The sequence below is a fragment of the Microcaecilia unicolor genome, chromosome 1 (genome assembly GCF_901765095.1).
Source record: "Microcaecilia unicolor chromosome 1, aMicUni1.1, whole genome shotgun sequence".
Taxonomy (NCBI): domain Eukaryota; kingdom Metazoa; phylum Chordata; class Amphibia; order Gymnophiona; family Siphonopidae; genus Microcaecilia; species Microcaecilia unicolor.
This window is the reverse complement of record NC_044031.1, coordinates 621268490-621283547: the sequence shown is the minus strand read 5'-3', so window position 1 is coordinate 621283547 and position 15058 is coordinate 621268490. Positions and strand designations below refer to the sequence as shown.

General features: G+C 44.8%; 1 protein-coding gene across 1 annotated transcript in view; it reads right to left on the bottom strand.

Moving 5' to 3' along the window:
• The window catches only part of PLEC (plectin), a 285737-nt gene that overhangs the window by 67333 nt on the left and 203346 nt on the right, over nucleotides 1-15058 (bottom strand). Inside the window, 2 exon segments of the mRNA XM_030220355.1 lie at nucleotides 879-1033; nucleotides 2735-2828. Of these exon segments, the coding sequence (XP_030076215.1) occupies nucleotides 879-1033; nucleotides 2735-2828 (249 nt within the window).

Genomic DNA, 15058 nt, shown 5'->3' with positions numbered 1-15058 from the left:
TTAACCATCTAAGTGACAGCACATAATGATAGGACTGACTTTTATGCGGCCCGACTTGGCACTGAATTTCAGCACTTAACAACGTAAGTGCCGACTGCATCCCTGGACTGCCCATAAAATAACTGGCTCTGAATTTAGTGGTCTATGGTGGTATTCAGCGGCACTAACCGCTTAAGTGAATATCAACAGGTAGCCTCACACAAGCGAATTAACCAGCCAAGAACCATTAAATTGCTTTGATATAGACCCCATTTTCCCTTCCTTTTTGTGCACCAGACCAGTCCAGAATGCATGGGATGTAGCAAAGCAATCTTCACACTGCCCCTGATGCAAACACTCCAGCAGAAAAGACGCATCCTCTCTGGCACTGACATCTAAATTACAGTGCTTGGAGAACACATGTAAGGACAATCAAGTCACAACCCTAGAATCTCATCAAAAGCAACACTCAACCCTTAAGAATATAAGCCAACAACAATGCTTCCTTGAGTCAATGCGCAATAGTATCCTTCATTGCTGATGCACCTTTCCTTTGCACCACTGAACAACATGAAAAAGTGGTCAGACTTATGAAATTCATTTATCACGTTCAAATACCATTAACAGTGCCCTATGAACATCCAAGAGATGTAGAAGACAAAACTCATCCATCTCCAGTCGGAAGAATGGCAAAGCCCCCTCCTGATTAACCTAAAAAACTGACATCACCTTTGGAAGAAAAGAGGAAACAGTCCTAACGGAAACTTTTGCCTCAGTAAAATATAAACCTCTAATCTATGCCTGGTCCCTGTAGGAGTCCCTAACAGAAACAAATCCTGGGGACTGCATAGTCTTTTCAAGGAGAAGCAAAAAGGAAGAATATCTTGGCCAGACATTACCGTCTGTACATCTGCTCGCCCTGTGGGTGACGGCCATCCTTCAAAGCTTGTACATCATTGAAGAGTAGGCGAATCATTCCATCAGCCTTATCCAGATCACGCTCAATTTCTGCTGATTGCTGTGGCTGTTTCCCCATGTTCAGCAAACGGATGTCCTGTAGTGTCACCCATGAAAGAGCAGTGTGACAAGAAGCTAGCCATCTCCAATGTCTTCCCTACAGATTCACCCTTCAACATCTTCCACCCCTCTCCCACATCCAGTCTTCTCATCCACCCTTCTACTACATCTTTTTTATGGCTTTATCTATTTCCAACTTTTGGAGAAATTCTGTGCAATGGCACAATTTGCGCACAATTCCACTGTTGTGCAGAATTCTGCACAGGTTTCAGAAAACATCAACTATTGCGGCTTGTTTGCTGCCATCCTCTCCTTTTCCTGCATTGATCACTAGAAGAGGAACTGGAGAGCAGCTGCACATTGGGCCATGTTCTCCTCTGCTGCCATGGGCCTATAGTAGGAAACTGAATGGAAGAACAGCAGAATGTGGCCTGGTTGCAACCGTTCTCCTCCTCCTCTTGCAGTGATCAACAATCCCTACACACCCTATACATCCACCACATCTACCCCTATGTACTCCAACCTCTTCTACATTTATACTATGTATCCACTTGTCTCCTACCTCAATCCTACACACCCATCTCTCTCCTAAATGTACCCTACCTACTCAGTTCTTTTCACACTCACCCATTCCTAATCTATTATACATATCCACTTATCACCCATCTCTCCATTACATCTACCCTATGTCCTTTTCTCTTTTTTTATATCTAGTCTATGTATACACCGGTTTCTCATATGTACCTTGCACACCCATCTCTCTACCATGTCTTGCCTATGTGTCCCTACATGTTTAAATCATTCATCTCCCCATGAATCCCTCTGTGTCCTATACCTAGCCCTGTTTCTCTGCTGCAGCCTGGTAGCCTTTCCCCTATGGCTATTGTTAACTATAGTACTCAAAAAAAATGGATAGTCCACAAAATTTCTATATACAAAGTTTGTATTACAAACACAAAACAACCCTTGCAGAATTTAATAGACACAACATGCAACTAGTGCCATCCATGAAAATAATGGAGGAGAAGACCTCAGAAGCCTGTGGCTCAGCGACTCAACGTCCAGTTGTTTTCTGGATTTATACGTTGCTGCCAACAGACTAAAACCAATCACTGACCAAAAACGTCCGAACACAAAATTGTGCAAATTATGGCAAATTCAGAAAATGTCAATAATCTTTTCAGTGGTCGAATATAATTATGTATTTTAAGCGGGATAAAGGAAACACTTATCTTTCAATGAAGATCCTGACAGGGACCCGTTTTACCCACGGCTTCTTCAGGGGATCAACTCGTGCTTCAATTCATATGTACATCGAGTGCTCCTTTTTCAATGTTGTAGACCCGCTACATCCCTTGAAGCAGCTGTGGTTGAAACGGGTCTCCATTGGGATCTTCACTGAAAGATAACTGCTTCCATTATCCCACTTAAAATACATAATTATATTCGACCACTGAAAAGATTATTGACATTTTTTGAGTTTGTCACAATTTGCACAATTTTGTGTTCGGACGTTTTTGGTTATTGATTGGTTTCAGTCCGTTGGTACCTACATATAAGTCCAGAAAACAACTGGACATTGAGTTGCTGAGCCAAAGGCTTCTGAGGTCTTTTCCTCCATTATTTTCCTTGATGACACTAGTTGCACGTTGAGTCTATTAAGCTCGACAAGGGTTGTTTTGTGTTGTTAACTATAGCACACTGTCTTCCTGCAAACCCCTCATCCTGTGGTTCTTACCGACTGCAGAAGGGCATCTGCCTGGTTCAGCTGCTCTTCGCACAGTCCAGACTCCATCTGCAGCTTAATGACGATGCGTTGCAGACGCTCCAACCTGCCACCAGGGAGGAAGAAAATCCAATTACATCACAGGTTACACATAGTAAAAGACAGATCCCTGAATATGAGAATGGGACAAGTCAGAAGGATGATGTTCCTAGGAATCCCCACTGAGTGGTGGCAGTGAGTAATGAATACCTCAGCAAGGTCTATCAGTCTCCTCCTCTCTTCGGCCTTCCTCTTTCTACCACAATCCTTTAACCAGGCTGTCCCAGGCGTCTCATTTCCCTAGAGAAAGGTCCTGCCTTGCCTGAATCCTGGACATTGCTCAGTGAAAGTGACTGTTTGTGAAGTCTGTGTGTTCTTGAGCACGAGACGTGCTGAAGTCTATGTGACTTGTAAGAATAAGATGTGTGTGCAAGGCTTTGTATGCTGGAGAAGAGGGTGTATGCCAGTTTGTGTGTCCTGCAGAGTGTAGGTGCCAATCTGTGCACACTGTATGACACTGTGTCAAGGTATGTGTTTTAGATCTGTGCTCTGGGTGTGAGTGTGTGCCAGATCAGTGCCCAGGACCTCACAGCCGGATGTATATTTGCATCTGTGTCACATGCGCCCCGGACCTCACAGCTGGGAATTTGTGCAAGCCTGTCCAGAGTAAATCAGCTCAGTTTAGGGCAACGGCCTGGGAAAGGAAGAAAAACTGAAAAAGATGTGCCCCGCCCTTGGTACTCCTTCCTCTCTCCTCGCTATCTGGAGCTGACTCACTCCTGTATGCTTCCTATTAACTGCTCTGGCTCACAAGAAGCCCTGCTTTCTAATTCTGTTGCTTCATTTTTGGAGGGTTTTGTTTGCCTTGCTTTAATCTTAACTTGCAGAGTGGAAACTCGTGCTTTTGCCAGTTTCTAACCACAGTGGTTAAGTGGTAGAAATGAGTCACAGGAAGGCCCAAAGAGCTCAAATATCAGATGGGTCAGTGTTTTATAACAGCTGGTATCCAGGGTGGGGCAGCAGGGCTGGGAGACCAGGCTCCACCTCCCCAACCTTTCCCCTCAGATCTACTTCAGCAAACTGTGCACTAAAGACCTGGAAGCAGAGTGCAGTGTGTAAATAACACTGTAATCAATGTTTATGTTGATAGAGAGGACCCATTTCCTCAGTCTGCCATTAGTTTATGTAGAGGGGCATAATCGAACGGGCGCCCAAGTTTTCCTGAGGGCGTCCACACAGGACATCCTTGCGAAGAGGTGGGGAAACCCGTATTATCGAAAAAGATGGGCGTCCATCTTTCATTTCGATAATGCGGTCGGGGACGCCCAAATCGCAACATTTAGGTCGACCTTAGAGATGGTAGTCCTTAGAGATGGTCGTCCCCGGTTCTCCACGATAATGGAAACCGAGGACGCCCATCTCAGAAACGACCAAATCCAAGCCATTTGGTCGTGGGAGGAGCCAGCATTCATAGTGCACTGGTCCCCCTGACATGCCAGGACACCAACCGGGCACCCTAGGGGGCACTGCAGTGGACTTCAGAAATTGCTCCCAGGTGCATAGCTCCCTTACCTTGAGTGCTGAGCCCCCCAAAACCCACTACCCACAACTGTACAACACTACCATAGCCCTAAGGGGTGAAGGGGGGCACCTACATGTGGGTACAGTGGGTTTGTGGTGGGTTTTGAAGGGCTCACATTTACCACCACAAGTGTAACAGGTGGGGGGGGGGGGGGACTGGGTTCGCCTGCCTGAAGTGCACTGCACCCACTAAAACTGCTCCAGGGACCAACATACTGCTGTCATGGAGGTGGGTATGACATTTGAGGCTGGCAAAAAATATTTTTAAAAATTTTTTTGAGGGTGGGAGGGGGTTAGTAACCACTGGGGGAGTAAGGGGAGGACATCCCCGATTCCCTCCGGTGGTCATCTGGTCAGATCGGGCATTTTTTTGAGGCTTGGTCGCAAGAAAAAAAGGACCAAGTCAAGTCGACCAAGGTGCTCGTCAGGGACGCCCTTCTTTTTTCCATTATCAGCCGAGGACGCCCTTGTGTTAAGCACGCCCCAGTCCCACCTTCGCTATGCTTCCAACACGCCCCCGTGAACTTTGGTCATCCCCGCAACGGAAAGTAGTTGAGGATGCCAAAATCGGCTTTCGATTATGCCGTTGGGCGGACCCTGGTAGAAGGACGCCCATCTCTTTATTTTGTGTCGAAAAAATGGGTTGCCCTTCTCTTTCGAAAATAAGTCTGATAGTGTTGAAGGAAACTGAGCTTCACTCAGGCTAAAATAATGGGTAGTCATGAGGGAGATCTACCTTTCCTGCCAGACTGCACTTGGTATTTATTTAAAATATTTTAGCCCACACTATCTCACCATTCTAGGTGGGATACAATAAAAACATACATAAAATCATCACCAACATAACAAAAACAGTACTTTAAAACAATAACAGAATATAAACTAAAACAAAAAAGCGCTGGAAAACAGATAAAACTTGAGCATGTGGAGCTCATGTCTCATTCGGTTGACCTAATAGTGGGGGTAGCACTGTTTAGTAACATAGTAAATGACAGCAGATAAAGACTGTATGATCCATCTAGTCCTGCCCAGTAAGGTGGTTAGCGTTGTACCGCTGGCTCCATGTAGATTATACCCTCTCAAGGCCACGGGAAAGTGCTAAGGTTTTGATTTGATTCCATCCTATTTGTATTTAGTGACCCTCTGTGTTTATCCCTCATATATGAGAGAGAGAGAGAGAGAGAGAGACAATGGGTGATGGTGGGGTCTACGTATGAGAGAGAGAATAGGTTCAGACCCCCTCCAAAGCTGCAGTATCTGTTCAATGGCTGATGGGGTAGCTGAAGCCCTGTCAGAGGAAGAAATATGCTGCCTGAGTCACCCCCTTCCTCTTCCTAATGCCTCAGGAGCGAGGAAGTCAGCAGGGTACCTCAAGCCACCAATGCTTGCATTCCCCAAGCATGTTCAGTTCTTGCATGGAAACCCTTACCACAGACCACATTAAAATGCATTTAAATGAATGTGAACGCTGCCACTAAGTATACCACAGGCATGCATTAAAAAAAAAAAAAGTTTTTCCCGCATGTTATGCGTGGGAAACTTTGTGCCAGATCTACGGCAGCATAGAAGGGTTAGCTGAGAGGAGCAAGTGTCTAGTAGCACCCCTTCTCTCGGTCCAACCTGACCACCCTGCCCCGGATTACTTTCTGCAGTGGTTCCCCCCCCCCCCCCCCCCCCTTCCCCAATATAAAGAACAAAGCTGCCTTGTTAGTTTACTTTAGTGGCCTACCTCTGACCTGACACAAACCCTTCCTTTCCTCCGATACAAAAATCAAAGTTGCCCTTTTAGTCAAGTGGCCCCCTCCCATCCACCCAAAATAAATTCCCTGATAGTCTAGTGGAACCCTCCATCCATCCTGTGACCCCTAGCCTAGGCCCCCCAACCCCATACCTTAAAAAAAGGCAGTAGTGACACTGTCACTCCTTCTCCTGGTCTTTATTGATTAGACTCTCACTCCTTACTACATACAGCTCCTTTGGAGTTTTACACCCCAAGGTCATCAATCTGCACTTCTTTGCATGAAATTTAAGCTGCCAAATGTTAGACCATTCTTCCAATTTTTGTAGATCATTTCTCATGTTATCTACACCCTCCAAGGTGTCCACTCTTTTCCAAAACAATACAGTGAAATGAATCAAGTGCATGATTCAAAGCCTTGCAATGAGACACTAAAGGTTCCATGAGTTTTTGATTATTATGTCAAAGAACAGATTCAGCCTTGTATTCGCTGGGGTAACATCTGGCGTCAATTATGTCAAAGTGAGCAGATGTGGGTGTACATTCTACATGTAAATACAGTTGAACCTCACGATTTGAATATTAATATAGAATGGAATGCCTTTTGTCTTTTAAATTATCCTGTAGACTGCTCAGTTTGTATCTTGGACGGTGGAGCTATGTTCCGACGTATTTAACAGGATGATGGCGTTTGTTCCTTTCCGCAGCCATTTTGAGAGGTTCTGGCATTCTCCTGATGCAGCAATTCAGCAAAATAGGTTCTCTACTGGGAACTTCTCTGTGAAAAACTCTGCCTGGGAACTTTGTATATAGAGGACCGTAAACTTGAAAACCTATAAGTGCAGCCATTCTGGTGATTTTTTGTGGCATGGATATATTGAAGATCTCAGGGAAGACTTTTTTTTAAACTTCTTATGTTTGTGTAACTTAAAAGTTCCTGTGTTGGTGCACATACTGCACTGGATTTATTATTTTTTTGTTGATTAAAGACATAGTTTTTTCTGACCTATGATGTACAGTGCACTCCACTTAAGTGCATGTCGGATAAGTGCATGCTCTGTTTAACTGCATGCCGTACTTCGGTCCCATTTTTGGTGCCATCAATTTCTATGGGGACAAACTTCGGTTTAGCACACCACTGATGTGCAGATTCGCTTTATATGCATGGTTGAAGACCAATCCTCTGCAGAGAAGACTCCACATAAGTGCGAACAAGAAATATGGAAGCCAATTGGCGTGTGACAACCAACGAGATTTCAAATTTACTGCCCCTTTAGCTGCCACAGGCAGAATAAGCAAAATAATGTTTGTTAGAGTGTACACTGGGGTCGTCGTCGTTGTCGCGGCGGAAACTGTAAGACTTTAACACTGGCTGAATGAATACAAGTTCTTAAAAAATTAGAAAACAAACAAAGTCAAGCATCTATTGCTAAAGAATATGGTGTCAATCCCAGTCAAATTTCACATGTCATGAAGCAGAAAGACCAGCTTCTGGAAGACTGGCAAAACAATACAAATCCACAACGGAAACGAAAACGGGCGGAAAAGCTGAAGAGGTAGAAGATGCTCTTCTTCGGTGGTTTTCTCGAGTCAGAAGCAGACAGTTTTCTGGTAGTGGTCCACTGCTTATGGGAGAAAGCTAACCAGCTAGCTGAAAGTCTTGGCTAACTGAATTCAAAGCTACTGTTGGATGGTTGGAAAGATGGAAGAAGAGGAACAGCATAAAATTCAAGAAATAGCATGGTGAGAAACAAGACGCTGATGACTTTGGTGCTGAAAATTGGGTTGTTTCAGTTCTTCCTACCATCTTGAACGAGTTTGCACCCTCGTGACATTTTCAATGCTGATGAAAACGGTCCTCTACTGGCAAGCAATTCCTGATGAAACACTTGCATTCAAACATGCCGAAACTACTGGAGGTAAAACGTCGAAGAAGTGACTGACAACCCTCCTTTGCTGCAATATGGATGGGAGTGAGAAGTTGGAACCCCTCATCATTGGAAAGAGCAAACAGCCCCATTGCTTCAAGAACGTTAAGCTACTTCCTGTGTCATACGAGGCTAACGCAAATTCATGGATGACTGGGGAAATTTGGAAGTGGCTAAAGAAGTTAGACACTAGAATGCGGGCACAAAGGTGTCAGATTTTGTTGCTTGTGATAATTGTGCTGCACACAGGGATGATGTCAGGCTGTCTAACATCAAGGTGGTCTTCCTGTCACCAAACACTACCTCTCTGATCCAACCTATGGATCACGGCATAATAGCCAATTTCAAACAACATTATCGAGCTCTTGTGCTACGTCGTCTGATGAGCGTTATGGATGACCAGACTGGCAAGGATAAACGTGCTGTTGAACTGGCTCGTAATCTACCACTGTTGGATTCCCTACATATGCAGAAAGAAGCCTGGAATCATGTTACACAGGCAACCCATGTGTGAACTGCTACAAGCGGGCAATTTTGTTAAGGATGTGGAGAGGGACGAAACAGATGCAGCTATTGTAAACGTGTCAGATGAAGAGGTTATTGACATCCCAGCCAGTGTTACTGAAGAGGAGTTTCATCGCTACATAGCTGTTGATTACGATCTACAACAGCAACAATGGCTGATGATGAAACAGAGGATGAAATGAGCAGCGAGGCACATGCTGACGAAATTCAACAACCTCCACCTGTCACTTTTGCAAGAGCACTGGAGAGTCTCAACACCGTGCGGGCCTATCTGGAGGCCACTGGATGTCAGTGCTATGACAGTTTTTACGGTCTGGCATATGTAGTCTATGGAACTCACAGACCCATTAATGAAGAGGACTATAACTGATTACTTCAAGTAAGCCTAATGTCAGTTAACGGAGACTGTATACTGTACGTATAATAATAAACAGTACTGTACATATGTTTATCAGACGTCAAGCTTCTTTGGGTCACAACGGTTAAGTGCACGCTCCAGTTAACTGCATGCATTTCTTTGGTCCCAGACCCTTGCACTTAAGCTTTAAGCGGATTGCACTGTATATGCTCCAAACTATTTGAAGGTATTAATGTTTCAACAATTTTTTACTGATGGCATTCAAATAGAGTACACTCAACAGTTCAGATGTCCAATGTAAAACTAACAAAATAGACAAGATATGTCAGACAATCGAAAACATCATCAACTTTTTTGTTTAATAGTAACCCCCCTCCCAACCTGTCTCCTCCCCTTACCCTAGTGCTTTTACATGCATAAATTTGTGAGGTCAAGGAGACATGACCAACAGTCCAACATGAACATGAAAGTTTATCCGCTGTACCCCTATGTCCCCTACCCCTAGGAAACCCCAGCACTTAGGTCTCCAAGGGCCTGGATGATAGCCCCCAAGATCTAAAGCTCCTCCCAGTCTGACAACCTCCTCCCTCCCCCAATTAGAAGCTGACTGGATAATAGGAGTACTGATGGGTGCAATATTCATTGCTTACAAAGTGTTGACAATCAGGCTACGATATTTGATGGTATTTATAGATTATGAGGTCCTTTTTTCTCTACTTTTTGATTTTTGATGTACTTTAATTGTGCTCATAGAGATAATGGAGTCACACTGACTAAGAGCTGGTTATGATTTACTATACAACTAGTAAAAAAAGCCCGTTTCTTAAGGCAAGGAAACGGGCGCTAGCAAGGCAATCCCCCACCCTCCCTCGCAGTGTCGCTCTGTCCCCTCCCAGCCTCCCTGGCCTGCCACCCACCCAGTTCAAGGCCCCCTCACGCCCCTCCCACCGAGTTCCAGACTCTACCCTCCCTCCGTTTTCAACACCCCCCCTCCGCGTTATGGACCCCTGTACCCCCCTTCCGTGACCCTGTCGACCCCCCCTTCCCGCCGAAAACCGTGCTCCGCCGCTGTCGAGTACCTGTGCTGACGGGGGACCCCCAACCCCCGTCAGCCGAAGTCCTGTTCTGGCCTGTGCGGCGTTGCTTCCTCAATGATCTTCTGTTCAAGTTTCTGTGCATGCGTATGACGTCAGACGAACACAGAGGAACTTGAACAGAAGATCATTGAGGAAGGAACGCCGCGAAGGCCAGAGCAGGAGTTCAGCTGACGGGGGTTGGGTTCCCCGTCAGCACAGGTACTCGACGGCGGCGGGGGACGGTTTTTGGCGGGAAGGGGGGGGGTCGACAGGGTCGCGGAAGGGGGGTCCAGGGGTCCGTAACGCGGGGGGGGGGGGTGTTGAAATCGGAGGGAGGTCGGAGTGTGGGAGGTGCGTGAGGGGACCCGGGGTGTTGATGTTCGTTGGGTGGGGGGGGGGGGGGGTTTGGTGATGCAGCAAGGGGGGGGTGTCTGTGTTGCCCTGCTCCCTGCCACTTGCTCCGAAATGGCAGGAAGCGGCGCACTGACAGCTGATTCCCAAGAAGGGGGAGGAGTAGGGAAACACGCTCCTCCCCTTGCCTTGGAATCAGCTGTCACTGACGTCACTGACATCAGTGCGTTCTAGCCTGCCTAGCAGACCACCTCCGAGGGAGCCACAGTCCCAGGCACATTAGAACGTTGGAGGTGAGAATTATTATATAGGATATGTTCTATATTCCTTTTGTATTTTGTTGGTTTCAATTACCCCAATATTGACTAGATAAATGTAACATCTGAGCATGCTAGAGTAGTCAAATTCCTAGATAAAATAAATGACTGCTGAACAGAGCAGCTGGTTCAGGAACCAAGAAGAGGAGGAGGAGCAATTCTAGATGTAGGGCAGGCCTTTAATGGAGCACATTATTTGGTGCAAGGAGTAATTCTGCTGGGGCCACTTAGCAACAGTGATCATAAACAGTGACCATAATATGATCAAATTTGATTTAATAAGGAAATTCACCACTAGCATTTAATTAAAAAAAATAAATAAATAAAAGACTATGATAAAGTAAGGAAAATGGCTATAAAATTTTAGAGAAGCAGCTGCAAAGGTTAACATTTTACATCAGGCATGAACACTGTTCAAAAATACCATCTTGGAAGCCCAGATTAAAAAGTGAGGTGAAGAAGGCTATTTAACTAAAAGAACATCTTGCAGAAAATGGAAAAAAGTATCCAAATGAAGATATGGAAAGTAAAATACAAAGCACTGATGAGGAAGGCGAAGATAGACTTTGGAGGACGCTTGCCTCAGAGGAAAAACACATAAAAAAAACATTTAGCTACATTTAAAGCAAAAAGCCAATAACAGAAATTAATTGGACCACTATATGATTAAGGGGTAAAAGGAGCACTCAGGGAGGGGACAAGGCCATAGTGGAGAGCTAAATTAATTCTTTGCTGAGGAAGATATGGGGAACATACCTATGTCAGAAATTATTTAATGGTGATGACTGGAGGAACAAACACATTTCTGTAAACCTGGAAGATGTAATATGGCAAACAGCCAAATAAAAAGTAGCAAATCGCCTGGACCAGAGTACTGAAAGAACTATGTTATATAACTAAAAAAATGAAACTGCAGATCTATTATTTCTAATTTGTAACTAATCTTTAAAATCAAGTATGGTAACTGAAGATTGGAGGTTGGCCAACGTAACACCAATTTTTTAAAAAAGACTTCTAGAGGTGACCTGGGAAATTATAGACTGGTGCCAGGCAAAATGGTACAGACTATTCATTATAAAGAACTAGGACTAGAGGGCATGAGTTGAAGCTACAGTGTGGTAAATTTTAAAACGAATCGGAGAAAATTTTTCTTCACCCAACGTGTAATTAGACTCTGGAATTCGTTTCCGGAGAACGTGGTACGGGCGGTTAGCTTGACGGAGTTTAAAAAGGGGTTAGATAGATTCCTAAAGGACAAGTCCATAGACCGCTATTAAATGGACTTGGAAAAATTCCGCATTTTTAGGTATAACTTGTCTGGAATGTTTTTACGTTTGGGGAGCGTGCCAGGTGCCCTTGACCTGGATTGGCCACTGTCGGTGACAGGATGCTGGGCTAGATGGACCTTTGGTCTTTCCCAGTATGGCACTACTTATGTACTTATGACTAAATACATATAATGACCAACATAGATTTAGCCAAAGAATTCTTAACTCATCAATCTGCTACATTTTTTGAAGGGGTGAATAAACATATGGAAAAGGGTGAGCCAGTTGACATTGTGTATCTGGATTTTAAAGTATTTGACATCTCATGAGCGACTGCAGAGGAAATTCAAAAGTAATGGAATAGGAACAGTGTCCTATTGTGGGTTAAGAACTCGTTAAAAGATAAAAATACAGAGAGTAGGATTACATGGTCAATATTCTCAATGAAGATGGGCAAATAATGAGCTTCCCAAGGATCTGTGCTGAGACTGCTGCTTTTTAACATATTTTTTAAATGACCTAGGAACAGGAATAAAAGTGAGGTGATGAAAATTTACAAATGACACAAAATTATTCAAAAGTGTTAAATCACAAGGGGACCTTACAAGACTAGGCAGATGAAATTTAGTGTGAGCAAGTTCAAAGTGATGCATGTAGGGAAGAGGAACCCAAACTATAGCTACATGATGCAGGGTTCCACAATAGGAATCACTGCCCAGGAAAAGGATCTAGGTGTCATTGATGATACACTGAAACCCTCTGCTCAGTGTGCAGTGGCAGCTAAGAAAGCAAATAGAATGTTAGGAACTATTAGGAAAGGAATGGAGAATAAATCAAAAGAATATTATACTACTACTGCATTGCTCCATTGTGCAACCGCTCCTGCATCCATATAAGGGTTTTTACAGGTGTTTGCTAGCAGTGGAAGAGGGCACAACATTGCTTAGCCTTCTCTTCCTTGGACAGACATAGTGAGGCTCTGCTAGTGCAGTCTAGTTTGGCTTGAAATTAACTGTCATAAAATCCCTATATTACTATCAACCACCAAAGTGTCTTACTAAAAGGGGGAAAGGAACTTGGAAAACCAAGCTCAGAATTGTGAGTTGTGAGCTCTGAAAGTCTGGTTCAGGTTGTTATTCATTGATCCACAGCAACCCCTTTCATTTAATTTTTTATATTTTAAAATGTTTTTTTTTTTATTTTTTATTTTAAAGTCATGCAATTCATCAACTTTACTCAAAATGTACTGAATAGCATGATACAATGCAAAAAAAAAGTTTCAATTCAAATAATTCAGCAATGTTCCTGTAGCCAAAAATTCAAAACTAAAGTGCTAGTACTTAGCTTTTAAAGCCTGACTCGATGGGACCCATTTCGCTGGAACAAACCAGCTTCTTCAGGGTCATAGACTCGGGGTAAATCAAAGGCTTTGGCAAGCTGAATTTAGTGTGCTCCCAATAAAGCTGGGCAATTGGATGCAAGTTACTATTACTACTACTTAACATTTCTAGAGCGCTACTAGGGTTACGCAGCGCTGTACAGTTTAGCTCAAAATGGCAACATCAAAGCTAAATATGACAACCTGAACCAGCACAGCACAGAATTTCAGAGCTCACAGCTCATAATTCTGAGCTTGGTATTCTGAGGTCCTTTTCCCCTGTAGCAAGGATCTTTAGTTCCTTAGTGTACACAGGGATTTTATGATAGTTTGGCTTTGTATTTTTTATTTTTAATCTCTTGGTTTGAAATAGGTCAGGCTGCTTTCTTTTTCTTTTTAAGTGCCTGTATTTGAAACTTAGTTTATTGTTTAGAGTTATTGAATTGCTTCTTGAAGAACATCTGAAAGAGACACTAATAAGAGGCAGATGCACCAAAGCTTAATGAGCCTTTAATGACCCTCCAACGAGGAAATTTTGAGCCGTTGCATGCATCAAAGGGCTTTTACCGAGGAAGCTAGCAGCTAACGAAAACGGAGTGCAGATGAGCAATTAGTGTAAAAACCCCATTGAAACGAGATGCACTAACCTTTTCCGATTGCCTTTACGCAGGAAAAAGGCAGGAAATCTAACGACAGGTCTGGACCTCTCGTTAGGACAGCTCTGTGCCAGGAAAAATCGTAAAGTGAAAAAACAAACTTTGAGCCAATCCCAGCCCATTAGCAGAGCTAAAAGCGCTGTGATTGGTCAAAAGGACATTGCATTACATATGTCCAAAAGAGCTGTGTTTGAGCTGTAAGAAAACGTGTCAGAAAACACATCAAATAAAAAAAATAAAAAAAGGATCGGGAGGGGCAAGGGCGCTCATCAGGAGCGTCCTGTATGGACGGCCATGCCCCCCCCCCGCTGCTCCCCACTGTCCGCCACTTCCCCCCCCCCCCCCACGAGAAAGCGAAATTCTAGCAGCCCCGGTCCCCCTCCCTTCCTGTTCTTCTGTTTTGCAAAAGCTAACTCCGCCTCCCGTCATTCTTCCACCCCGTGGCCTGCCCCCGCTGCCCCCCCTGAGGTTGACTACGCCGCTCCCCCCCTAGGCCAGGGAAGAAGAGACGTCATGGAGACTCTGTGACCAACACAACAGATCTTCATGCCCGTGCAGCGCTTCAGAAAGAGGTGAGAGGCGCTGCTCGGGTCGGTAATAGGGAGGGGGGTCTCGGTGGAGGGGGGGAGTGGCGTAGTCAACCTCAGGGGGGGGGGGCAGCGGGGGCAGGGCACGGGGCGGAAGAATGACGGGAGGCGGAGTTAGCTTTTGCAAAACAGAAGAACAGGAAGGGAGGGGGACCGGGGCTCCTAGAATTTTGCTTTTTCGTGGGGGGGGGGGGGAGAAGCGGCGGAAAGTGGGGAGCAGCGGGGGGGGGGGGGGGGGGGGGGCAAGGCCGTCCATACAGGACGCTCCAGACGAGCGCCCTTGCCCCCTCCTGATCCTTTGTTTTTGTATTTTGCTGACCGGGTAGCCACGTGTATGTGTTGTGGCTTTTTTTGTTTGACGTTTGCAGCATGCACAGAGCAGCCAGCAAAACGCTTGGCTGCTCTGCGCATGATTTAGGGGCCGATTACCGACGTGTATTGTGATTCTTTGATACATTGTACGTTTCAATACCGATCTGAGCATGTGTGACTTTTTTTTTTGGTGCATTCTTCGTTTTTTTAAAATCATTAGGG